Source organism: Melospiza melodia, chromosome 2, assembly GCF_035770615.1.
Source record: "Melospiza melodia melodia isolate bMelMel2 chromosome 2, bMelMel2.pri, whole genome shotgun sequence".
Lineage (NCBI taxonomy): Eukaryota > Metazoa > Chordata > Aves > Passeriformes > Passerellidae > Melospiza > Melospiza melodia.
The window spans coordinates 10,216,710-10,243,767 of NC_086195.1; the positions used below are offsets into that span (position 1 = coordinate 10,216,710).

Here is a 27,058-nt window from a genome sequence, read left to right on the forward strand (position 1 = left end):
ATGAAACCAGGTAAGTCATTCAGACATTTCAAAAAATAACTTATTTGTACAGATGAGAGGCACACCGTGTGAAATTGCACTGAACCACAACTTATGTAATCAGCAAAGGTCAGGTCTTCCTGGGGACACAGAGGAGATCCTTATCACTTCAACTAACAGCTTCAGTGGCTGCTCCTTCTCTGGACTGACCACCCAGGGGGGCAGGGCTGACTTTTGCAGTTGATTTCACATCCATTGACCATAGGAAAAGAGATAGTCACAGTACTTAAGTCAAATTTCTGACGCAATGGTGCTTGTTACTTTGTTATGAACTCTGCTACTTTGGCTTTCTCGCTTCTTTTCCCATTTTGCCTCTATCACTTAACCTTCCTTGTACCTTTATACTGCCTCTGCCTTCTTTCCAGCCCTCCCTGCCCTTTGTGATGCCCAGGCTTTGCTAACCCTTGAACCCCCAATGCTGGAAGGTGCCTTAGGACAAGTGGTCCCACCATGTGGGCTGTTTATAATAAGATCTGTGAGCAGTGTCTTTGAGGCGGGCTGACATATCCCCCCTGTTCCTTTTCACTCCCAGAGTGGCTCCAGCACTCTCTGAGGCACTTTGGGAACAGTGGGAGGCCAGAAGGTGGAGGCTGGAGCCTGCCCAAGCGTCCATTTGCTGATACATCATTTATTCAGACAGAGAAGCTGTAAATGGATTCCACACACTCACCTCAGATGAATTCTTTGGAGACTGTGAGATACCAAAGCATCTCCCTAGAGCACAGCACACTGTACTGAGCTGTGCAGGCTGTGCTTGGGCTTGTTTTTGGGGCAGGCTATATGTCAACCTTCTGCTTCTCACTGAGTAAAGTGCTGAAATCTTTGGTTTTTTTTTGTAGATGGTGAAAATGTCTATTTTTCAGACTACATATGACTGAATTTTAGCTGTAACTCTTAAACAAGAAAATCAGCCTGAGGCAGGTATCTTGTATAGGCAACTCCAGCACAAACAGCAATAGTTTAATTAAATAAAAATATTTTTATAAAAAATAAAAAACTTAGTTTTTACTGCCAGAAAGTACTGGCAACATTAACTATAGGTGCAAGTGTTATTTCTGTATATAATATCACAAGTTTTCACATATTCTAGCAAAGTGTTTACTTTTTCTCTCCCTTTTATTTGAAATACTAGATCAGAACCATGATTCTGTACTTGTGGTTTTGAAGTCTTTAGCTTGGCACATCTACGTTCTTTATAAATTATTGTTTAACTCCTTTCTTTCTCTCTCTTTTTTTTTTTATTATTTTTGCTATGTTCTTCCAATACTTAACACTTTGGGATGTAATAGAAACATGACTCCAACAAAGAAATTGTTTAACATATGTGTCTGGTACATACCTAGCGAAGTAAGACCACACCTTAAACAAATCCCAAAACCAACAAACTCCACAAAATTCCACCTCCAAATTTCTAATTTATTTCCACGCTCTAGCAGCAACAGCTCAAGGAAACGAGTTTCTTTTTCAGAATTAATGACAGACTGGTGGTAGCTGAATTCACAGAGACCTATGGCCAAGAGCCCATTAGAAATAAACCAAACTTCTGCTAACATTCGGAGTATTATATGCACTGTGATACACCTGCTATGGAATCAGGGTACTGAGCTTTGGGGGTTGTGCTTCTAGCAGAGGAGACGTCTAAATGAAAAAGAGAAATTGTTGCAATATGCTGTAAGTGTTCTCTAACATAACACCACTGAGAAACCAGGACTAGACCTCATATGCTAACTCCTACGAGCAGCTGTAAGAGCAAAGCTGTTGGTGCTCCGAGAAGTTTGTCATGTAAATAATATTTTTTCTTTCTGTTTCAGCCTTAAACTGTGAACAGAATGAAATTAAACTTGGAAGAAAGCTGTGCAAACCACTAGGTTTTAATCCTGCACCTTTTGAGATTAATGTGAACATCCCTATAGTACTCAGAAGGTAAAAAAACCCTCTAAGTACTATTAATAGGGATAAAATAATTAGCACTCATGGACAAGATTTTCCCTGTTTCTTCACTAGATAATGGCTTTTCTGGCTTAACTTTTATCTTCCTTCTCTCTAGTTCTCCCTCAAACGTAAGTAGCAGCATTCACATTAAAAGCCGCAGGTTGACTCTTCCTGCTCTTCTTTTTTCAATAATCCTTTATGGACATTACACTCCGCCTTCGTGCCTGTGTGTGTTTGTATCTCGAGGAAGAGCTGCTTCAGACAGTGAATTATACTAGTACCTTGTTTAATAACTAACCCAAACATTTGCCCTTGACATTCTCAGCACCTCAGTGCTAATTAAACAAAATAAACAGAGACTAAATGGAAACCGGGCAAAGTACTTATCCTTCCTCAAAGATTTAATTTGGGATCAGCAACGCCGCTGACGGGAGACGGAAGCGCGAATCGCAGGTAAGCCCACACACGAATAATGAAACGCTGAATTATTTTTTTAAACCCTCCACTAATATCTTGTGATTTAAAGGTCACTCCAGAAGAAGAATCAAGGTGAGGCACGGCTAATCCTGCAGCCGAGGCGGCCTTTCCTTTCGCCCGGTTCCTCGCTGCAGCGATGCCGCGGCGGGGCCGGGTGTGCCGGCCCGGGACCCCCTCAGTGCCGGCCACACCCGGGGGCTGTGGGGCCGCCGGGGCAGAACCGGCGCTTCTCCCGCTCCCAGCGCGGTGAGGCTCCCAGGGAAGCCGGGGAGGCCGCTCGAGGGCAGCGGGAATCGATGCGAGGCGATGGGAGCGGCTGCGGGCGCCGCCTGCGGCCGCTGAAAGTTCCCCAAAGTCGGCCCCGGCGGGGCGGAGCGGGGCCGGCAGGGGCCGCGCCCCCGCCCCTTCCCCGCGGAGCGCGGCCCGGCCTCCCCCGGCAGGGGCGGGCTCGGGGCGGAGCGCTCCGCGCCGGGCCGGGCCGGGCCGGGCGGCGCCGGAGGGCCGGGGGAGCTGCTGCACCTGATACACCGGGGCGGGAGCGCGGCGGAGGAGGGCGGGAGGGAGCGGCGCTGCCGCCGCCGCCTGCGAACGCCTCTCGCCGCCGTTAGACAGCGCTGGTCTCGCCGCTTCTCCCTCCGCCCGCCCCTTCTGCGCGGAGCTAGGCTCTCGCTCCTGTTCCCCTCGGGGCCGGCGGCTGCGCGTCCTCCTCGCCTCCCTTGGGCCCCATGGCTTCGGCCGGCAGCGGCATGGAGGAGGTGCGCGTCTCGGTGCTGACCCCGCTGAAGCTGGTGGGGCTGGTGTGCATCTTTCTGGCGCTGTGCCTGGACCTGGGAGCTGTGCTGAGCCCCGCCTGGGTGACGGCGGACCACCAGTACTACCTGTCCCTCTGGGAGTCCTGCCGCAAGCCCGGCAACTTGGACAGCTGGCTCTGCGAGTCGACGCTGAACAGCGGTGAGATTCGGCTGCCCCCGCTGCCCCGCTCCCCTCCGCCGCCAGCCCTTGCTGCTTTCCCCTCCTCGTCCGCCTCCCGTTCCCTTGGCCGCACCCCGGGCACTGAGAATTCCTTCCCCTCGCCGTGCCCTGGCTGACCCACCAGCATCCCTCGAGCTGCCTCTCCTTCACCCTAGTCTCCTTCGGGAGTGTGTCCCAGCCCTCCTGGAGCCAGTCCCCCCGGACCGGAGCAGTGCCCGGGGCCGTGTCCCGCTGCCCCCTCCGGTTCCTCGCCTCGCCCTTTGCCGCCCCGGTCCCCGCCCGGCTCCCAGCGCAGGCAGGAGCCCCCTGCCTGCACCTTTGTCCGCCCGCCTTCCCTTCCCTTCCCTTCCCTTCCCTTCCCTTCCCTTCCCAGCTTCTTCACCCGTGCCCATCCTCCTCCTCCTCCCCGTCCTCCCGCAGCCGCCCCGACCCGCATCTCGCCGGCGCTCGGGCTGGGGCGGAGGCGGCGGCGCTCCCGGCGAGCGGCGTGTGCGGGAGGGGCAGCGCCGAGCTCGGATCGTGCTCGGGCTGCGGGAAGTGCGAGGCTTCAGTGAGCGAAACGAATCACATATGGTGGTGACTGGTTCCCTATGTGCCGTGGTACTGTCACAAAAGATCCCGAGTTTGAACTAGTTTTGATTATTTTTTCCGCGGAGAAACTGTTTGGGATCGAGTATCTTTTACTGTCCCTCCGCCCCCATCTGAGAAGTCTCAGGTTCTGGAAAGTTGGGGCTTCCTAAACCCAAACCGGTTGCTGCTTTGTCCAGAGTGGGGACGCCTGGGCTTGGACTCTCTCCATCACGCCGGGTGTGCTTGTGTGTGTGTCTTTCTCTATCACGTACTGATCTCCCCATCGTCTTTCACGCTCCTTTGCCTTCATGCCACACTCCCCGTTGTGATTTCTTGATGCTCATTCGTACTTCACCTTTTAGGTCTTTGATCACAGATTGTTGTTTTTCTTAACGTCATTTCACTATTGCTTGGGGTACTTCAAAAACGGGTTGTGAATGATAAAAACAAGCTGCCTGTTGAATATTTTTCAGTAAATTCTTTTGTAGTGTGATAATTGTTTTGGTTTTCATGGGTGGTTTTATTTACTTTATGCCTGATAGCAACTTCTGGAGCCCCAAGAGAAACACTGGCAAATGCAGCCAGCCTCCCCCCACATCGTTTTTATCCCCATTCCTGTCCACACAGACACACTTGCATTGATAAATCATCTGTTTGGATTGCTGTGCTCTTTGGGTAAATCGTGCAGGGACAAGATGTGTATTTTGGGGGGGAAAGCAAAGGACTGACTATATTCTTGGTGTGTTTGTTTTCCTGTGTTCTCTGAAGTCCTTGTATAGGTTCTGGGAAATAACTGATCTCAGTTTGAGTTGGAATTACACAGGTTCCTTGGTTGCTGTGCTTGGTTTTTTTTTTGTTTTTTTTTTTTTTTTTTTTTTTTTTTTTTTTTTTTTGTTTTGTTTTTTGGGGTTTTTTTTTTTGTTTGTTTGTTTGGGGTTTTTTTTTTTTTGTCGTGTGCTGTAATATTTGAGAGTTAAAATGTTGTTTGAGATTTTGTTTTAAGTAATATAAAATGAATTGTAAAGAAATGCCGGTTTCAGTCAGTTACCAGGGTGTCTGCACAAAGTTTGGAGTGCTTTCTTTTCCTTCCCTGGTATAAATGGAAATTTATGTAGGAATGTCAGCTTCTACGTGTCTCCTTAGCAACGTGAATCCTTTGCCCCTTCTCCCTGTCTCCTGAAATAGTATCCCCTTGATTACAGAAAGACTTTTCAGATGGCTTGAATGAGAGCCTGCTTCCAGTGCCCCCCAGCCCCACACGCTCTGCTGGGCTCCCCCTCCATCCATCTCCCGTCACGCATGCGTGTGTACAGACACACACAGACAGACAGACACAAAAGTGGGACGGGGAGAGGAGCAGGACAGCTCATGGAACAGCATAAAGGGACACTAATCTCTCTTGTTCCTCTCTTGGTCACCTGTCTGTCTGTGGAAGATGAATGGGTGAGGATGGATAGGAATGAGATGTAGTTTTCGCTGGATGCTGTGTGTTGAAAAGCTGGTCTGTCCTCTGCTGGTGCCTTCTTCTATCGTGCACAAATTCCCACCTATCCAATTTTATTCAAGTTCCTTGAATGAGCTTTACCCATTTTCCTCAAATACTTTCCAGTCTACTAGAGCCAAATTTCAGAAGCTACTGTGGAAGAAGGGAATGGTTGTTTTACTTGAGGTGACTGGGATAAACCCTTCACTTTCCTCATGCTGAGCACAGAGTACTGCATTCTGACTAGACCTGTAATGTGAGAAACTGCACTGTTTTCCTCTTGCCTTTTGCTACTGTGGTACAGTTGCCATTAAAGCCAATAGGAGGGCTCCCACTAAGTTCACCAAGTTGGATTGGGCTCATATTTGAGACCGTCTTGAGCGCTGGCATTAATATTTAAGTGCACTTTCCGCCTACATTGTGAATCCAGCAAGCAGGATTTTGCAGATAGTGGAGAGCTCCCACAGGGAAAGCTCTTTTAGCTTGATACCAGTGCAGGCAGCTTTTCAGCTAGCTGGGAGAAGCAGCAGCACACACAGGAAAAAAAAGGCATCTTCAGCCATGGTTTTAAGAGATTTACTTCATCATCCCTTGAAGGAGAGCACCTCAAGTGGCACCATCAAGGGCATGCTCATACTGGAAGCTGTTAAAGCATATTTGAGGTTTAATTAAAAACTTCTGTTGTAATTACATGTAGGACCCCTGACTGCTATCAGAAGGGCAACTTGGTAGTGGAGAGCAGAAGGAAATGCACAGAGCATGGTGGCATTGGCTGTTGTAGCAGGGAATAATCTCATTTTTCCTGGAGCATTGCTAGTGCTTGGAGCGCGTGTTCGCATTCGTTCTTTCACTGTTCCAGTGGCCTTTTTGTAACTTGCAAGTGTTGTTTGCTCACATACTACTTTTAAACTTGTGGAAGTACTTCACAATAATTATGGTTCAAGTATGTAAAATAGTGAGTCAAATTAATTTTTTGACATCTGAAAATTATAAAATATCTCATCTTAATTTGCCTTTTTTTTTTTTTTTTGGAGTCCTTAGAATCTGAGTAAATCTCCCACTAGCAGCAACTTCAGGAGATGAATAACAAAGTTGCCAGTGTGGAAAGCTTCATTACAAAATCTTGAAATTCAGAATTGCAGTTGTAAAGCTCTGAAGTTTCACCACCTGTCTTAGCATATAGCTGTTTTCTGTGATCAAAGCTTACCTTGGCTAATGCACAAGTTGTCTTTAGACCCACTGTATTTTAAACTTGTGTGTCTTGAAACAAATTTATTTTTTTTAGACCTTATTTGAAATGCGTTATAGCTAGTTTGTGATGGTTTATTTGCAGATTTATCAAGAGTTATATATGAATATTTATTCCTGTCACAGCATTAAAATTAAATGCATCCCATACAAAACTGCCTGGTATATCTGTACCATCACAGGTACTTTTCTTCTTCCTGCAGATAATTAACAGTAAATTTGAATTTTTGCAACAGACTGCAGCCACTATGGCTCTTTAAATGAAAGATACACAAATGTAATGTAGAAGAAATAAAGGGCTCCATAGAATCTGACCTGCAGGTGAACATTGTCTATTTTGACTTAAATATGTGTATATGCTATTCATAGAAAACAATGGCTCCTTTGCAGCATTTCAGTTTATTGTGAAAACAGCACATACAAAAATACATTTGAATGGTTTTGATTAACTGTATTCATTTTGGAGAATGTGGGGTATATGGCTTTGTTACTTTACAACCTGTGGATTTCTTTATGCAACATTCAGTTTTCTTCAAGAATATTATGCCCTTTTACAACTGCCCATGAATGCTTGAAAAACAAAACATCTCCAGGAAATACAAGCAACAGAGTCTCTGAATGTGTATTAAACTTTGTGATGAGCAAACAGTGAAGGTAAGCTTAGCCTGTAGCACAGTGCAGTAAACAAATTGAGTCTAGTTTTGTGCTTGTAATTTTGTTCTAATTTGTTCTTAAAATAAAAGCAGCATCAGAGGCTGTTCATTCGGTAGCACTTCAAGGGCTTAACCTTAATTACACATTAGATGCAGATATCAGAATTGACATGCCAGAATAGTCTTGGATGGTATCTCCTTGTTCAGAATCTAAGGAGCTGTTCCAAGGGGAAATTGCTAGCTCAAAAGCAGCTTCCTCATTAGAAAATCTGGATCATTGCTCAGATTTGATGTTGACATGTATTTGTAAAAAGCTCAGCAAAGCTGGTAGTTTGCTATAAAATAACAGAAGAATGAATTTGATTTTACTTACCTGAAAAAAGAGGCTCATACAATCTAAGGAGGAATTAATAAAGCATTCCTTCTGGTTTTGAATACTGTAGTCTTTCATTTTGTGTATTAACTCTATAATCATCCCCAGCATTGTATCTGAAGATGGATATATAATCAAAAGCCATACTACTTCACACTCAGTGTCTGAAGCTCTGAGCAGGCTGATCTAATTTTGAAGTTGAGTCTGACTTGAAGGTTGGCCCTGTTTTCCATGGGGAGCTGAACTAGGTGACTTCCAGACACCCTTTCCCAACCTAAATTATCCTTGGTGATTCTGTGATGACTGACACTCTGTTAATGCCTGAAGTCTATCTGGCTTTTTCAAACTGTGCAGAATGCCTTGAATTGGCTTAACTACCCCTCTCAGCAGCCCCTGATAGAATATTTCAAGGAATGCTCCTTCTCTTACAAATGGACCCAAGGCCATGGGAGCAGGAGATCCTGTTCAGTCTGGAGCTTTTAGCATGGTGGAGGCTGCCATTGCAGCCACTCTTCTCCAAGCAGTAAAAGACATGGTTAGAGCTCATCTGTGATGTTTGTGTCATCAGGGCAAGAGCACCTCACACCTTATCAGTGATAATACTCTTAAAAGAAATAAATAAAGACTTGTAGCTATAGTGGGTTATTACTACTGCTGTTTTTCATTGCAATTTTAAAATCAGTAATGTATCCTGTTGCTTTAAGTTTTGTTTATTAAATATGATGTCCCTGGAGTTAGGGATAATGCAAGAAGTTTTAATATTTGATGAGATTTTTATATTTAGAATTGCATAGAGAGTGACCTTGCCTCTGCTACTGATTTGTGGCCCAAGATGACCACATAAGATTCAGAGTAACAGGAGGTTACCTGTAAAGTCCAGCCAGCTGTATTGCTTTATGTATTTCACTTGTTCCACTTAAAGTCATTGTTCTGATGGAAAGTACAACTCAAACTCTTTAAAATGCTAATCGTTTTTCTCAAGGAACAATGGAATGTGTTTTGAAAGTTGCAGAAGATTGCCATTCTTCTGGAAGAACATTGATAACTGTGGAAAATAGTTACTTCCAGTTCCAATGCAAAGCATAGTATTTCAGATTGCTAAAAAGTAGTAGCTTTTATAGAAGAGGTCAGGCATACTGAGCTTACTGTGAAAAGCTTGTATAACACATCTCCCACACTTCTTTCCTAATGGTAGAGTTCTAAGAGTTCCAGGTTTTTGTGAAGTTCTCAAAGTTGTGGGTGTGTGCAGTTGTTTGAGGGTTTTTTATTATTTTTATTGAATGAATGAATGAATATATAATAATTAAAATGACATAGTAACAAGCAAATCTCAGAAGAATGCTGTGTATCCAATAGAGGAAATGCCTGAGTACATGCTGTACTATTCTGTGAATGAATTATAGATTACATGATTTTCTGTAATGCTGTGCTTGTCTTCAAGTCCTCTGTTGGCAAAAGTAGTGTGCAATGTGTGTTGCTTATAAATGGTAAAATAAAGATCTATACAATGGCACCATTTAATTTTTTATTTGAAGTTGTGCTGTGTTTAAAGGACTTGGTGATTTTAGAAATAAAAGTGGACCACAGAGCAGACATACAACATTCCTCACCCCAACCCGCATCTCTGCAAAGTGTATATATTTCATATAAACAAGGAATGCAAGCTTGATTCTTCACAAGAGGTGTGTGTCCATGGGCAGATGAGCAAGCACCTGCTGTGTTTCAGGTTGCTCATGCATCTGCAGCCCCCAGGCATTTAGACCAGTTTGTTGTCTTGCTGTCTCTTTCACACAGCAGTAGAGTTGCTTACCATATTTTTACAGATATAACCAAATTGTCCCCTGTACTCCCAATGACATCTTTGGGTGGAAGGTGAGGGACACTGTCTCAGACATCTTTTCATGAAAAATCCTTTCCTTAGGATTTTTCCTCCTGAGAAGCTGAGAGGCCTCAGGAACAAAATGTAAACAATGATTATCTGCTGCTGTGGAATGCAACAGGTGCATCTGTGATTGGTCTCATGTGGTTGTTTCTGGTTAATGGCCAATCACAGTCAGCTGGCTCAGCCTCTCTGTCCAAGACAGAAGCCTTTGTTATCATTCTTTTCTATTCGTAGCTAGCCTTCTGATGAAACCTTTTCTTCTGTTCTTTTAGTATAGTTTTAATATATATCATAAAATAATAAATCAAGCCTTCTGAAACATAGAGTCAGATCCTTCATCTCTTCCCTTCTCCAAGAACCCCTGTGAACACGGTCACAGGACACTGCTTTCCATGGTGAGGTGAGCAGTCTGCATAGTGGCTGCCTAGTTCTTCCCCCAGACTATCAAGCACATCCTTTCCAGGCTGAGGAGGGTAGCTGGGAGGAGAGCACTGGAGCATCCTGCCAGTGGGCTGTTTGTTATCTTGACTGCAATAGTCAACCTCTTCCTCTCTCATCTCAGTTACTGTCACCCTGATTTTTTAAGATTTTCTTTCTAAGCCTTCTGATGTTTGCATTCTTGTAACAAACTTTCTCACACACTTTCTGTAGATAACTTACTGTTTTGCATTCTTTTATGGAGGAGGAGAAATTTGATGGACTGTTGGTTTGTCCAGTGTCATTGGAGAGGTGGTCCTTTCACCCTCCAGTCCACTGTCACTTTTGGAAATCTATAAATGTTGGAGTCAGAAAATCAACTTCCCTTTTTACCTTGAGAACAGCAGTGTGTCCACGTCGTGTTGTTTCGTGTCTTATAGTGACAAGTTACCTTGCTCTTGAGAAGAGGAGAGCCACAGGAGGAGCCCAGGTGAGAGGGTTGCAGCTCTGTAGGGAGCTGCTAAGGCCTTTTTCCCTCAAAGGTGGGAGAGCCCTGAGTCTGGACCACCATCCAGTGATGGTCAGCATTCCTGTGCATCAGGGGAAAGGTGCACCAGCAGCAACAGAGCGTTGGAAGGGACCAGTTAAATAAGAGGCTCTCTTGAGCAAGACTCAGATCTGGGCTTCCTTGTACCTATTTTTTCATGGACCTCATAAATATTTTTGTGCCTTGGGTCTAGCAGACAGAGGAGGGCAGTTACAGCCTGCCCTAGCAATCAGGAAATCCCACTGGGAAAAGGGAGCAGAGGTGTGAGATTAGAGTCTGGAGCAAGGGCTGGGAGGCAAAGGCCTTGCAGCTTCTGGAAAGCTCTCTAGCTCCTGGGTATGGCAGCTGAGGAGTTCTCTGCCCTTCCTCCTTCACTGGTTGCCTGCCCTCACTATCCATTAGCATTCTGCACCTCTGTAAGACACAGGGTCTGCAGCAGAAAGCTGTTTTTTGGATTTCTCTCTGCTTGTTCTCTTTTTCTTTGATTGATTCTAAGTGACTCTTCACTTGGCATCAGGAACACTCAACCATCCTACAAGCCTCTTGTACAGTAAATGCAAAATGACTGATGCCTTATGTGGAGCCTCTGAATTATCCTTAGGAGGCACTTAAGGATTTTGGCACCCAGCATTAAATGCTTAAATTTCTCTTTGGGTGTTGTCAGTGTCCTGCTGAATTGGAGCTATGGGAATGTTTTCCTGTTGGTCCCATGGGTGTTGTGCAGCACTTGGATTACCCAGGGCTTTGTCCCACGTGCTGCTGTGTGTGGATAAAGACAGATTTCTTAGGGAAAATGTCATGTTCTTCTTTTTAACATATCTGTGACTTAATGTAGCTGTTTCATTTGTTTAAATTTATGGCTTTTAAAAGAAAGCTTTGGTGTAAAGTGAGTTTCCTCAAGGAAATTGTGCTTTCAGCCAGAGCTGGCTGGTTTCTGTAGCTCTGGTAATGCTAATGTTTTTCAAGTGTCCGAGTGACTGGAATAGCCACGTGCACAAGTAATTTTCCTACTTCAGAAAAATCTTATTCTCAATCCATAAAATAAAAAGAAAAATACAAAAGCCAGAGTATGTCTGTGCAGCAGCCAGCACTAGTAAGCATACTATATTAATCAGTGAACAGAAAATACTTATTTATTGTCATTTTTGTACAAGGCTCCAATGTGAAAAGCTGTGGCTAGAGCAGTTTATGGAGGTTTGGCGTGGATCTTGCCAGGAAGCACTCGTGCCTGCAGTGTGCAGAAGTGTCCATTGTGGGATCCCAAAGGACTGCACTTGCAGGCTGGGTCTACGGGAGCAGAGTGTGGAACCCAGGAACTCACAGGCGCTTCCCAGCTTTGGCCAGCATCCCCTTCACCCAGGGCAGAATTCTTCTGAGCAGCTCTTTGAACACCATCATTCTGCCTCAGGCTGGGGCTCCAGAGGTGACCTCTGTGGAGTAATTTGATGTGAGTCCTTAATGGCCCCTGCTGTTCCTCAGCATTCCCACAGAACTCAGTGGACCTTCACCTTGCACGGAGGCCTGTGCTCAGGATCCTGCTGAAGACAGAAGAAATCTCATTGATCATGCAACCAAAGCACTTCTAGGAACTAGAGTTTGTCTTTATGTTTTTATATATGTACTACACTTCTCAAACTTTTGTTGGCTATTTGATATCTAAGTCTGAATATGAAGCAATTGGAATATCTCTAGCTATCCTATTTATTTAAGTTGATTTTATGATACTCAGTGGGTTACATTTTATTTCTTATGTGTGGGTGCCTCAGGTTTCTCTGCTTCACCCATTGTTTCAAAATCATTATTCTTGATTTTAAATGCTATATTGCAATTTCTTCGAGTATTTTATCTGAGAACAGGTACTTGTTAAATAGAAGCATTGCAATGAATCAGAAAAATTTACTTGAATGTTGTGGTTTTGTTTCTTACCCAGATTTTGTTTTGTTTAGAAGGTCAGGCATTCCCTTCATCATGTGTGAAGCTGCATGCATTTTGGTACTTCAGCCTTTATGAGAAGACTTGGTGAAGAGCTGTTGAATGGAAGAAAGGAGTATTTGATTGTTTAAGAAATTAATTCACTTCACACGCACTGTGTGGAATAGCCCTATACACAAATGCTTTACATATTCCACAGTATGTTTCTATGCCCACCACTTCTTCTGCTTCTTTTACTTGGTAGAATACCATGTTGAAAAAAATATTTAATTTTGGGGTGCCTTACTGAAAATATCTATACTAGCCTTTTGCATTGATTTTCCATGTATTAAAAAAGGACCTAGTTATTAAAATAGACATTTCAGGACTTTGATGTGATTTCTTCTTCTTTTATGCCTTTCCCTGATTTTTTCCTAGTAGCGAAGTATTATTTTGTCCAAGGAATTGAGGAAATAGCACTGCTCTTAATTAAAAATCACAGCTCAAAGCCTTGGGTCATTTCTTTTGGGGAAAGAAGCGAGGAGAGTTAGAAATGTCAGTGTACAGTTGACACTGTGCCTCTGGGTCACTAAGAAACAGGCAGAATTTCCAAATAGGAAGGAGACCAAGCTGCCCCCCAGAAAGGCTGTTGTATGAGGAACTAACTGAAAATAAACTCTATCATCATGGTTTGGTGGCTTTTTATTTTTTTTTTAACAGAAGATGGTAATTTTAATAATTTTTTTCACCAAATATGTATTGAAAATAGATCTCAAGTGCCTAGGTTCATATTTATATATATTTCCAAATACTGAAGCCCACATCCCCAAACTTACGGGCAGATTGTTACAGTTAAAAATATGCAAACACTGTAATCCCTGTCAGAACTGCAGTATATCTTTCTTATGGTTCTAGACTCTGGGATGCTTCTTGGGGAATTTCAGACCTAAAAATAGGATGCATTAAGTGAGACTTTCCTTAAGAAATCTCTCGAGTTACCTAATAATTGTCAAAAATGTCTTAATTCTAGTTTGCATGGGATAGGTGGCACTACTAGTGTAGTTCTTAATGTATTGCTAAAATGTTGGAACATTTGAAAAATCTAGTTTATCTAAACCAATAAAGGAAATCTTACTTGGGCATGATATTAGGTCACAGTGCTTTTTCAAGTCTAAAATTTTATTAACATTTCTGTGAGTTTTACTAGGTTTTTGCTAGTTCCTAGTACTTTTCTTAGATAATAGATGTGTAGTTTAAAAACCTGTAGTGGTGTACAGTGAAAAAGACTGATGTGTACTCTTCAAGTGTAACCAATTGTGTTTTGAATGCAGAAAAGTAATAATTATCATCTGTAAGGCCCATTTTACCTCTGTTTTTACATATTTCTGTCTCTCTGAGAACAAGCAGTCTCACTGAACTGCTGAGGCTCCTGAACTTACAGTTCTTATTAGTAACTTCTTTGCAAGATTGGTGCATGCCTAGAAGAGATACAAGCATATTTTGGATGCTCTAAAGTAGGCTTGTGATGTTTATGATCTGTGTACCAGTAGCACTGTGTAACAGACCAATCTCCTGATCCCATTCTGGTGCTGTGTCCTGTAAATCACTCTTGGGTAGTCTGAGAAACACTACAGATCTTTTTGTAGAAAAATTCTGTTTCCTCTATGTGTTTATATTATAGATATTTGATTTACAGGATGCTCTGCCTTCAGAGGTAGTGGTTCTTTGGATCTTTATTTTACTTTGTGTGAAGACCAATGGCCTGGATTAAAAAAAAAAAAATAAAAGATAAAAAAATGCTGTTAAGTAGAAGACCCATGCAGAAGATTTTGCTTTCTTAGTCCACCATAAGCTTTATTTTGTCACCTAATAAATGGCTTTTGGAATTGAAAGTTAACATTTTTCCGATAAGACAAGGAAATTTAAACAATTAGTTACTATGGCAGCCACTATAGGAAAGTTTATTCCTGTATTCTTCATGCACTAATGTCTGACTTTCACCATGTTCTTCAGCCAAAGTCCCTGCAGCTCAAGGCAAAGGCTGGTAGCACTGTGTGCTCCTGTGAAAGGGACTAAAATAAGCAGGCAATTCCAGATGTGCCCAGAGCACAGCATTCAGTGCCTGGTCCCCAGCTGGTAGTGAGGAGCAGTGAGAGCCTTGGTTTTGTCCTGCAGTCAGCATCTCTGAGTAGGTTGTCTTACTCAAGAAATTAATTTTGTTTATTCAAGGCAGTTCTTTTTTAGTTAGGAGTGTAGGTGTCTCCCAACACTCATTTGTCCTTTTACCTCCCACATCAGTGCTATAGTAAGGTAGTTTGTTTATTTTTTAACCTTTCTAAAATCTATATATTTGTCCTGGAAGTTAAACTTTATTCTAACCCTGCACTTATATCATCTTTGCCTAATTTATTATCAATTTTTTGGTGATTTTTCCAGTGTTGCTTTGGAAAGCAATAGGATGCTTAACCTTTTTTTCCATTTAGTTGCTACTCCAGTGTCATACACATCCCTTTGCATTAGAGTTTGGCACCTGATCAATGCAAAGACATCATTTAATATTTAATTATTTGTGGTGACTTTCAAAACATTTTAGTTTCTGAGTTTTCCTGTCTGGCCCTTTGATTTATTTCATCAATTTTATGTGTCTTTTAACTTTGGTGTGATATGGATTTATGTGGCTGGTCTTTGTATCTGTGCAGTTTTCCAGTGCAAGGATTCCTTTCATATTGTTCCAAAGTGATTCATTCTGTTTGTTTATTTCTGAGTTTTGTATCTGTAATGCACTTTGGTATTGGAAAAGTCCTTTCTAAATCATCAGTACACTAACCTCTTGGTGTTTCTGAAGGCTCATGTTAATATTAAAAACCATTCACTGAAACATCTCTGTCCAGTCCTAAAATCATATTTCCATCCCAATAGTGATAGTGTAGCAGTGGGACACACAACAAACTGGCATTAGATATTTAGAGATTGCAGGCTGATGATAGGATGAAAGATTGTTCCCAGCCTTGGGGTTTAGTCCAGTAAGAAAACATGGAGTAAAATATCTTGGAAGGCTGAGTACTTAGTAATTAAATTATTAGTAAAGGACATGCCTGGATTTCTGGAAAGAATGAAAATAAATCTGTGTACTTGCACAAACACACCTTTAAAATCACTTTCTTTTCAAGCAATGCTTTTACAGCTCTTCTACCCACTTTCTTCTTCTAATCTCCTTCATTTTTTTTCATGTAATATGTGAGGGCTTTTTGGTGATAATAGCCGCCAGCATTCCATTCCCAAACTCCACAGCTGCACTGTCTGTATCTTCAGCAGATTAGATTCCTCTTGAAACTGGATCCAATGTTTATTTAAAACAGTGCTTTTTACTCATTCCCAAAAGACTATGTTCATTGTTGTTGTTGTTGTTGTTTTAGTAACCTTAAGATACCTAAATTTAATTTGGAAATAATAATCTTATTTTCTGTGAACTTGGGCATTTTATTCTGAGTATCACGTGACTGGTGGCATTTTCAAAGTAGTGGGATGCAAAGGATCCATACATGCTTTTCCCATGAGCTGAATTTATATCATCTTCTTGAACTAGTAAATAGTAGTGATAAGCAGTAAATAGTGATCTGATTCTTTTTCTTTATGCCTGCTACTGGACAGAGGAAAGGTCTTAGATATTCTTTTGGGAAAAGAGACAACCCAGTGCCTGTGCCTTTCTAAAGTCCCACAGAAGCTCTTAAGTTAGATTTTGGATGTTGTACGCATGCATCATGGCCATCAGCTTACAAATGGATTCTGATTTATGTGATTTAAGACTGCAAATATTTTGTTATAACTGCATCCATTATATATCAGAATAACTAGAAAATAGTCTGGGACAAGTGCAGAGGTTGTTTTTGGGGGAAGAAGAACTTACTCTTGAGGATAACTGACATTTTAAAATGGTCTTGAGATTTGACTGGGTCTGCAGCTAATGATTGTTACTGCCTTTAGAAATTCTTGACTTCCAGCTATCTTTTAGTGTTGAAAAAATATATATATATATTTTTTTTTTCTTTTAACCTTTGAGCATCTCCTCAGTTTTGTTACTCATACTGTGGCCTTGGTATTTCCCAAGGGACAGGTGTGTATGATGGGGCTTTGTGCATTTCCCTTGCTGTGTCATCCTGATCAGCTCATGCAGAGGTTTGAGTTTCACTCTCTTTTGTGAGAAAGTTACAGCAGACTGAGGGGCAGCTAACATAACACCAGCTAATTCTGAGCCAGCCTCAATTTCTCATTCTAAATTGGATAAAAACCAGGGGACCAAATTACTCAGTTTTACTTGAGACAAAATCCCAACGAAGCCAACTAAGGCTTGAGTAAGCGTGGGAGGTTGTGGCACTTTGCTTCTGAGTTACATCTGCTTTATGAAGGTGATTCAGTAATTAGGGGAAAAAGAAATTCAAGGCACAGCTCTTTATTTACTCAATCCTCAATGCAGACTCTGTTCCTCATATTCTCTTGTTTCTGTCAGGCCTGTGGGCTTGTTTTACTGAAATGATATAATTATTTTTTCCCCTCTTTGTGTTTTTTTCCCCTAGACTGGCAGATAGCTACTCTGGCTCTGCTGCTGGGTGGTGCTGCCATTATTCTCATAGCTTTCCTGGTTGGGCTGATCTCCATCTGCGTGGGATCTCGGAGGCGCTTCTACAGACCAGTTGCAGTCATGCTCTTTGCTGCAGGTAAGCGCTGGCATCATTAAAAACATTTCCTGAGAGCAGCTGAACCTTCATGGAGGGAGATATGCCTCGTTCTGCATACTAATTCAGAGGTGTTTGGTTACTTCTGTCTTAACTCCAGTGAGGTTTCTCAGGCTGTAAGTTCTGCACAGCATTAATCATTTTTGCAGCTGCACTATTATTAGTTCATAAACAATTATTTATTTGCATTATATTTATTGTTTTATGAAGTACATGCAGCAGGAGAAACTACAGAGGATAAATCTTAAAATACCATTTTTAATCTGTGACTTTGTGCTGCTTGATGTCCCCATTTTTATTCTTCGTGCAAAGCCATTTTTATTTTAATGTTCTCTCTTTTGCAATTTTAAAACAGGGAAATTAATACCCAAAGGTGAGCCCTGGAAGCTCTACATGTGAAAATAAATAGGATTATCTTTCAAGGTGTTTATATATGCCCCTGTGCCATGAGGAATTAATTTTGTTGTGTCATCTCGCTTGGTTATTAATTTAACAAGCTGTCACAGTGCAGTCCCTGTTTGGTTTTAAAAATACAAAAATGGAACAGTTTATATAAACTATCACAAAATCTTAAGGGAGACCTAAGAATCTGAATTGTCTGTAAGACTGGTCCAGTGAGGTACAATTAAAATATCAAATCATCTCCTTTTATATATATTCTGGTGCTTTGGGGCTTTGTCAGCGTGGATGTTTCAGATTCTCCTGAGACTCACCAACCATGGTTTGCCTTCCTCCTGTCACTCACATCTGCATTGGAGCCAGCAGCTTAAGCCCCTTCTGATAGCCCATAATGAAGAGGATGACAGAACCTTTGGGATGTATTAAAAAAAGCCACTTAGAGGGAGATGAGAGGATGAGAATGTGGAATTGGAGGAGTTTGGGATGAAGCAGAACTCCGGGAAGGCTCCTGCTGCCCCCTGCTGATAACATTGCCTTGATGGAACCAAGCCCTTCAAGATGCAACTTTTATGTGCTCTGGACATATTCCTAGACTGCATTTCATTTGCTTTTAGGAAATTAAAGCAACCTAGGATCAGATTACCTGAGTGGAAATCATCTGGTTTTGTTCTGTGTGTTGCATTGCTTGCTTGGTTAAATGAATAAAGGTACTGGTTAAATGAATAAAGGTACTAGTACTTAAATTAAGTGTTAATTCTGAGGTTTATAAGGTATGCTGGGCAGTTAGCTTTGAAGGAAATGGGTTTATATAATTTTTGTAGTGGTTTCTTGTTTGGCCTTTGGCTTCATTTCTCATAACATCGTATAGTTAACTTGGTAATTATTCAGCCATACATGCCTGTCTTGCTGTGTTGCTCATTCTGTAGTTAAGTTTGTACTAAAAAAAGAAATTGCTTTCCACAAGAAAAGATTTCCTCAAATCCTACTGTTTCTCTTCATGTGCTCTCCTCTGCATAAAATTGCTTCTAGTCTTTACTACAAAAGGTTGATGGTTAAGGCTTTTAATGCTTACTTGAATCTAAGAGGAAATTAAATTGGTTCTTTAGCTTTTGATGGTGTTTACATCTTCCCTTTGCCTCTATGTGTGTGCATGTGCATTTTGAGCAGCCATAACCTGAAGCATTTTGGAGGAGAGATGATGAGCCCAAGACAACCTGCCCCAGTCTTCTTCATTATCTAGCAAATCTGAGGAGAATCCTTTCAGGATTTGACACTTACATTGTTAGAAGATATTTCCTACAGATTTTATCTTTGATGTCAGCAATTGTAGAGATGAATATGGATGATGTATCTTGAAAGAATTATGGAAAGAATCCCCCACTGAAGAGGGGAAGGTTAAATTGTAGCAGTTTGTGCCTTATGCAGCTTTCCATGGATTCAAGCCTTCATCTGTGGATTTCACAAATCTTTCAGGATAAACATCACCCTGACCTGTGAATGTGCTGGCAAGACCAAATATTCTGTGTAACTGTGCTTGGGAGTGTATCAGCTGCCTCTGGAAAAAGGGCACAGTATGAATTTCCCAGAGACATTTAATGATGTGTGGGTGTTGGGTAGAAAAGGTCTCTATGTGGAAGAAAGGACAAAATGGAAAAGTTATTTCCAGGTGCTTTATAGGAGTCTAAACAGTTGGCTCCAGGCTATTTTTTTTCCTTCAAGTTTTGATTATTTTTTTTTCCCTCAGCTTCAGCTTTCAGTTAGCAACTCTCTAGGTGAGGGAGAAGATTGACTGAGTGGGACTGGAAGAGATGACAAAGAAAGGGACCAAAAAAACCAAAATTCAACCTAGATGCTGAAAATAAGCCAGCAAGTAATGAAAAGATGTGAATGTGTCTTCCTAGAGCTGACAGTATGTATTTTAATGTTGAGAACTTGAGGAACACCTCAGGTGGTGGAAAACTGTGGAGCAGACAGGGAGGCAGCGGCAGGAGATCTTGCATGGAGCCACCTCGGCTCGTGTGCCTCTGTGCTCTAGTGGAGTCTCCAGCTCATGGAGCTGCTGGGTGTCTTAGAGCTCATTAATCAAACTGGCCCTCAAAGTGCAGGCTCACAAACTTGTCAGTGCAGGAGTTTCATGATACACTTACTGTTTAACTAAGTGCTAACCAAGTCTAACTTAGGGGCAGAAATAGGAAGTGTGCTTGCTGAAAGTCCATAAAAGAAACAAAAGAAAAAGTAAAGATGCTTGCCTTTTGGTGCTGTTTCAAAAATTGTGACAGTGTTTTGAAGACTATCCTGGTGACGTTAGTGAGCTTTTAATGCATTTCACAAGGTGCTTTTCCATGCAAGATAGGGAAAACAGTGGCTAAGTGAAAATATTACAGGTAAGAGAGTAATATAAAATGGTGGCAGACAATAACTGAAGAATACTTAAGGAGGTATCTTTTAATTCTGATAGAGAGAGCACAGTTGGATTGCATCCTTAGTCTGTGCTATCACCTATTTTCATAATGATAGAATGAAAGTTAGTGGAAGATAGAATGAAAGTTTACTTGTCAATTTTACAACGGAAGTAGGAAAAATTGCAAAAACATTGAAAGCCAGAATTTGATTTCGTGAATTTGATGGAATGGTCTGAAAAAGTAGGACTGACTTCAGTAGAATGTAGTTCAGGTTGCTACAAGGCAGCAAAAAGAATCCTAATATCAAAGAAATACTGTTGGGGAGAATACTCTTTAGGTTATGTGCTCCAATCTCCTTTTTGAGGCAGCATGGTCTCTAACAGTGACAGCTTTGTCTGGCCCAGTTTTGAAGAAATTCAGGCATGAAGATGTCACAGCCTTTCCAAGCATGTTGTCCTGGGCCCTTGCTGCCCTCCTTGTGATACTTTTTTCCTTGCTGATGTCCATCCTGAATCTGACATTAGTGTCCACTCTCATTACTGCCAGCTTGCCTGGCACTGCAAAGAGGAACTTTCTTTTTCCTATCATTGTTGCAGCTACTTTTTCAGGTAATCTTTGAAACACCCAGCACTGATTAATGAAGTGCTTTACTCATCTGAAATGAGCAGGAGGTAGAGAACAGAAGTACAGAACTTACTAGCCAGCACCAGCATTTTCATAATTACAGATAAATTAGAAAGCCACATCATAAGTGGGTTTTTTGATGTCAAAATTTACAGTCAAACATTTGTACAAAGAAAAAAAAGCATGACTGAAATTATATTTTCCTACTTTTAAAGCATTTCTCATGATTTCTGCATGTTTAATATGATGAGTATGTATAATTGCTTATATTTAATTTTGAATGGAATAAAACTGGTATTCTTGTTCCTATATTACAAACATCATAGTGCTTCATAAAAATGTGTCTACATTTGGAGTGAACAATCAAGTTTGAGATGATTAGTCTTCTCTGAACAGCATTTGAGTAGCCAATTTTTAAAGATTTCCTTTGCACTCTGCTTTTCTTACAGGAAAAGAATTGTGCTTCTGAAGAAGGATAGTACACACTTCCCTTAGCAGGAGTTCCTTTAAATTCATTAGAAATAAATCAGAAGTTACAGGCATTGCTTTCAACATCTTTTGGGGTCATGCTGGTCATTTCTCATAACTTTGCTGACTGCTGTCTCTAGTTTGCCCAGCTCCCTTCCTGCTCTACAGGGAAAAACAATGGCAGGAGGCAAAATCAGTGCAAAGTGATGACAGGGCTGTGGAGGGTGGCTGCTCCCACCAGCCACTTGCTGCCAGCACTTGCTCTGAGTTCTACAACAGCAAATCTGGATCAATAGTAGGGAAAGCTGGAACCCTCACTATGGAAATGTCAAAAAACCCTCTTGGTGTGTGTTGCTGCTTTAGCAACATGTTCCTCTTCCAAGAGAATCACTTTTTTTCGGTTGTGTTTTGACAAGTCCAATCTGTGGATTGAAATTAAGCATGCTTCATATGTTACAGTGTGGAAGGTGGAGACTTCCTTGGTTTGCACTTGACACAGACACACATGGAGCAGCTCCTGCACTGACTCAGCAGAGGTGCTGCATCCCCAGTGCAGGAAGGCACTAAAGAAAAACTCATATATTTCCATGCATTTTCAGAAATCCTTTCTGACCTTGAATGGTCTTAAAGATGTGTCTGAAAGCTGAGCATATGTTGAGGTGCTTTTGGATGTAAAGATGCTCTTATTATACAGAACTAGAATGCATAATCTTTTCATAAGAGTAGGTGCTTTTCCCAGTGTAGCCTGCCAGAGTTTCTCAAATGTTGCACAGTATTTTGTGAGCTGACAGACAAAAAATTATATTCAAATGGAATAATATTAAATAATACTTCAATAAGTGTAGAATTAAATAAAAGTCCTGAGGATTTTGATATCCACATTAGAAAATCCACTGTGCAAACATTATTCAGATTGCCAGTCTCAAGTAAGGGTCCAAAAACTACTCTGTAGGCTAAGGTAGATGAGCTGAAATTTCCAGTGAGTGTCTTACAGAGTTTTATCACTGAGGTTCTGATGAACATGGGGTCTGATCTCCCCACAGCAGGCCTGTCCTCAGGACAGGTGAGCATTTGTCTCCAGGGCTATTGAAAGGGGCCAGTTGGGCAAGGGTGTGTGTGAGTGAAATGGCCAATGTGTGTCTGTAGATCTCAGAGGCAGTGCTATAAGAAGTATTGATTTTGAAGCTTTTTAATGTCTTGGATTTGACCTATTTTGTTATCTTCTTTCATCAAACAGTATTTCTGATCCACCCCCTAAATTCATAATAGTTTGCTGGCTTGAAGTTTAGTGACTGATCAAATTTTATAGTTTCCTTGGTATTCTGTGCAAGAATGTCATTAATTCTGCTTACAGAACACAGTAATGAATATGAAATATGTGATTCACTGAGTCTCTACTGAGCACAAGTATATATCACCTATGACAATGAATTATTTCTAGGCTAAGTAAATTATTTGATTCTCAGCAACATTTCTTAATACGTATTCTTGCTTCTCGTTTTGACTTATTTATAATGGCAATAGAACAAGTTTTGCTGTTATGGAAGGAGTAATGACTGCAAACTCAAATACAAAGGAGAAACAGAAAAGAATTTGGGAAATGCCACTCTCACTGTTTATTTTGTGGACATTTGAAGGATCATCATTATATCACAGCCATAATATTTGTTGATCAGCAAGGGAGTATGGAAGAGCTGCTCTGTTGTCTGTGAATGAAATGAAGGTGGTTTAAAAAGGGCAGCACTTAGAAGCTAAGAATCTCCAAAAGCATTCTAAATGTGAATTTTAGTTATTTGATATTTTCTTTGTTTTAGGGAAGCAAAATAAGGCTTCTTCTGACATTTGTATTTTTTTTTTCTCTTTCAGTTGTTCTCCAGGTCTGCAGCTTAGTCCTTTACCCAATCAAGTTCATCGAAACGGTCAGCTTGAAAATATACCATGAATTCAACTGGGGCTATGGCCTGGCATGGGGTGCAACTATATTTTCATTTGGGGGTGCCATTCTTTATTGCCTGAACCCTAAGAACTATGAAGACTATTACTAGAATCATTTAATGAAAAGAAAAATTTAAAAAAGGATTACCCCATCTTTTCTAGCTCACAGTTTTTTTAGAACACTTGTGGAGCACCAAACAGTCTGCTCTGTTGATAAAATAGCCTTTGCCTTTTGGGTGTGAACACTGTAACCAGCTTTTACAACCATTTAGAAGAACTGCAAACACTAGGATTGCTGATCTTTCATAGGCAGATGCTGCAAGCTGCTGATACATAAACTTCATTTTTCCTGACAACAAGCAAAAGGATCTACGTAACAGCGATCATTGTGAGAAAACTAGTTGGAATGAGAATGCAATGCCAGCATCTGCTATTGCCTTCAGGGGAGCAGCTGGTATGGGCTCCATTTAGAAGTTTCCCTGTATCATAGAGGATTCAGATGTCTGATAAGCAGGCAATGGCATCGTGTACAATAGGCTGAGTTGGCCCCTTGTTACTTGCTCAAAAGCGCTCTTAAGGAATTAGTTGCAAGGGACTGTGTTGAGGGCAGTGAATGTAACTGGTTAATGACTTGTCTAATATCTGCATTCAACAGTCTGCTGGTGGAATAATTTAAAAAAAGTAAAACCCAAACAAGTCACCAACCCACACAGGATTTCATGAATTAGTAATCGACATCACCGTGCCAGCTGTAGCAGATTGTTGAAGGAAGTCCAAACCCAGAGACATGTGCTTCTGACTGTGTAGTTGGAAGTTGTCTCAGCTCTCAGTGTTTTGCTGGAGGGGTGAAGATAAAGGGGAATAGAAAAAGACCTGTTCTGTCCCTGGGACATCTAAAATGTGTGAATGAATTGCAGTTGTCCTGAGTAACCATTTAACTTGCAAACATTGTCATGAAACGAATGCATATGGAATAAGTTCAGTTATATTTTTGAAAGGTATTTGTTAGTATAAATGAATATATATAATGCAAATATATATGCAGAGGGAGAGAAATGATTCATCCTAAAATTGTAATATGACCTGTGATGCAGTGGTTAAAATACTAACTTTGTACACATTCTTGAAAGTCTTGGATTGATACCCCCAATTTTGATTGGTGTTACAAAATAAACACACAATGGTTTGTCTTCTGTATATGCCCTTGTACAGACTCTGTGTTATGGGAAATGCTTAAAAGTTCACATCAAGTTAAGGTAGAACTGGACAAAAATAACTTCTTGCTATTCCATGTGTAATATAATACTTGCTGAAAATACTTTTCTAAGGGTGTTGCAAATTTAAAAACTGCCATTTTTTAAAAATCTGGTTAGGTTGTGAATGTCCCTGATCATCAAGAATACAGCTGAGACCCCATCATGTCCATATTAAAACATTAGCACTTCAGGAGGTAATCTCTTGTTTTTAAAAACTGTGTTTCTAATGGACTTTTTGGTGATTATCTACATCTGATTACTCCTTGCCTAGTGTATTTCCCATTTAAAACATCCAGAGACTGTACTCATGAAATTAAACCCAATATAAAATAGGGAGAACCTTCACATGAATTTAATCCGCATCACTTTTATTTTTGTTTACAATTTGCTTATTTGGATATTTTCAATTAATTATAAGCATATTTTTATACAACTGTAATCTTTAGAAATAACTATTTTTTTTAATGGAGAAATTTAAAATATATTCTCTGTGGACCTCTACACAAGCAGATATGCTGGGGTTGCACATCCACCTCTACACAAACGGTTTTGCTGGTTCCATGGAAAAGGCTCCTGAAATAATGGGTGTTAAGATGGCATCTCTTGTGTTTCTGCTGGGCCACCATCTCCAGGGTGCTGAGAGTCTGCAATGACCACAGGGCTGCCTTTAGGAGGTCACTGTGCAAGTATTGCTGGCTTGTGGAGATGGTTTATAAAACTCTGGCACGCTCTGGAGTTCAGTCTTTACTACTGTGGCAGAATACTCAGAATCAGCAGTGGTGATTAATTAGATTAGATGGAGCTAAATGAGAGCTTGACATGGAAGGGACTGCATGGCAATGCCTGGAGAACAAAAAGGATGGGAGGAAAACTTGGCTCCAGTTATTTCACAGGCACCAAGAGAGCATTTGTAACTCTGCTTTATTTCCTGAGACTGACTTGAGGCAGATATTCAGTATATAGTTCACTCAGTATCTTTCTGAACAGCTGTGTAGTTCTGCTTTTATTTAGCAGCATGGAGAATATTGTAGTTTGGCATGGGAATTAGATTAGTGCAGAGAAGCCCACTGTGAGAAGATGTCTGTACCTTTCTAAGGAGATGGTGTTTTGGGGCCAGCATTGTGGCACTTGTCTGTGCTGACAAGAAGGTGCAATGCTGAACCCACATCGTAGCCACTAATTTATCAAATTGTTTTTCTTTATGTAGAGTTTGAGTGAAAGCAGCTGCCAGGCCTAAGGCAGATGCAGATGAATGGTGTGTGCTCTGCAAGGCACTGGCTGTTAATGTGAAAGGCGTTCTGGCACAACAATTTACAAACGTGAATGCCTAAAGACAAGGTTCTTGATTCACAGTTGAGTCAGAGATCTGATTTTCAGTCCCAATGTCTGCTTTTCCTCTTGAGGGTGATGCAGTCCACTAGAACCCACCTCAGACTCCTCAGGACCTTTGTGTTTGGGCATTCAGTATATGGATTTAGGTACCTACGTTTAGCTTAGGTTGCTACTGCAGTGTCTTTTTTTTCTTCTTTACCATTGCAAATTTTGGCAAGCATTCTGTTTCTCAGAACAGAACTAAAGGTAAATGCAACTCTGTGCTGATTCTTGGGGTTTTTTTAGCCACGGAAAAGATGCAAGTCTGTGTCCTGAGTGTACGTACGACAAATTAATAATTTTGTATGTTGTGCTTGTGTCATGTCACCATTATTTCAGTTCTTGGACTTTATCTCACTGGCAGAATGATTCTCTCCCACAACAAATCCATTTTTTTTCTTCCAAATATATATGAATAAATATATATATATAGCAAACTTGCAAGCAGGGCTAGTTATTTGTATTTTTTAAGCTTAAAGTATACCGTCCGGTGCTGACAAATACCCAGCACCTCTTCTGGATTTCTTGCACAACTTCGTTTAGCTTTTGTAAATTTTAAAAACAAATATAGAGAGACCTATGTGTTTGAAATATAAATGATATATATGGATTAGCATGTAACTGTATATTATTAAACATGCAATGAACTGACTGGTAAGTGAAGTCTAATCTTATGGCTAGCAATGTAATTTATTCAGACTGTATTTTTGTACAGCGCAGTGCACACTAACCTATTGCCTCTGTGTCCTCTATAATGCCTAAAACTGTGCCTAGAAATTTCATTTATGTCTTTCAAAGAAAAGAAAAGAGATGATTAAATGCTTCATGTTGTTGATAGTATTGGTTTTTCTGATGTTGTTCTTTATTTATTTTTGAGAAGTGTATGGTATGTTTATTAAATGAATCCATCAAAATATGGTTCGTTTTAAATGGTCATTGGTAGCAGGGAAAGACTGATTTTTTTTTTATCTAAACTTTTAAGTTTGCAGTTTTAATACCATTTCTGCATTTCACGATTTTTGTAGCTTACATAAAGTTTTATGTGAAAAAGTAACTGAAATAAAAAAAAAATTGTTACACTAAGAAAATGTGCCTGTTTTGCTCTGAATAGAAGATGTATGCAGCTCAGGTGGTGTGGTTTACTGAGGAGGAACAGGCTCCTTAGGCTAATGAATATTCCTGGTATTCAGTTAATTACATGCTGAAGGAATCTTATCAAAATACACAGAGGGAGAGAGGGAGAGATGGAGGGGTGTCATTGGTGGGTTCCTGTATCTCACCTGGCCATAAAGCAATAGCACAGGGTGAGTTTCTGGGTGTCACAGAGCCCACACTGCCTTTACGAAGATGCAAGTATTTTAACATC

The 27,058-nt window shown here is 41.0% G+C and overlaps 2 protein-coding genes across 3 annotated transcripts; both read left to right on the top strand.

Annotated features, from left to right (window-relative positions):
- LOC134431552 (collagen alpha-1(III) chain-like) lies at positions 1-3,056 on the top strand. Its single transcript, XM_063179553.1, has 3 exons — positions 1-10; positions 1,851-1,962; positions 2,498-3,056. The coding sequence occupies exons 1-3, from the start codon at positions 1-3 to the stop codon at positions 3,054-3,056; spliced, it is 681 nt and encodes a 226-aa protein (XP_063035623.1).
- TMEM47 (transmembrane protein 47) lies at positions 2,967-26,780 on the top strand. 2 transcript variants are annotated; one of them, XM_063182162.1, is made up of 3 exons: positions 2,967-3,399; positions 17,079-17,219; positions 17,920-18,747. In XM_063182162.1, exons 1-3 carry the CDS (start codon positions 3,174-3,176, stop codon positions 18,060-18,062), a joined length of 510 nt encoding a protein of 169 aa, XP_063038232.1. In that variant the 5' UTR covers positions 2,967-3,173; the 3' UTR covers positions 18,063-18,747. The 2 variants fall into 2 exon arrangements, with proteins under 2 accessions (XP_063038232.1, XP_063038231.1); XM_063182161.1 differs by lacking the exon at positions 17,920-18,747 and adding an exon at positions 22,997-26,780 and having other exon boundaries at positions 2,982-3,399.
- Positions 26,781-27,058: the final 278 nt, after the last annotated feature.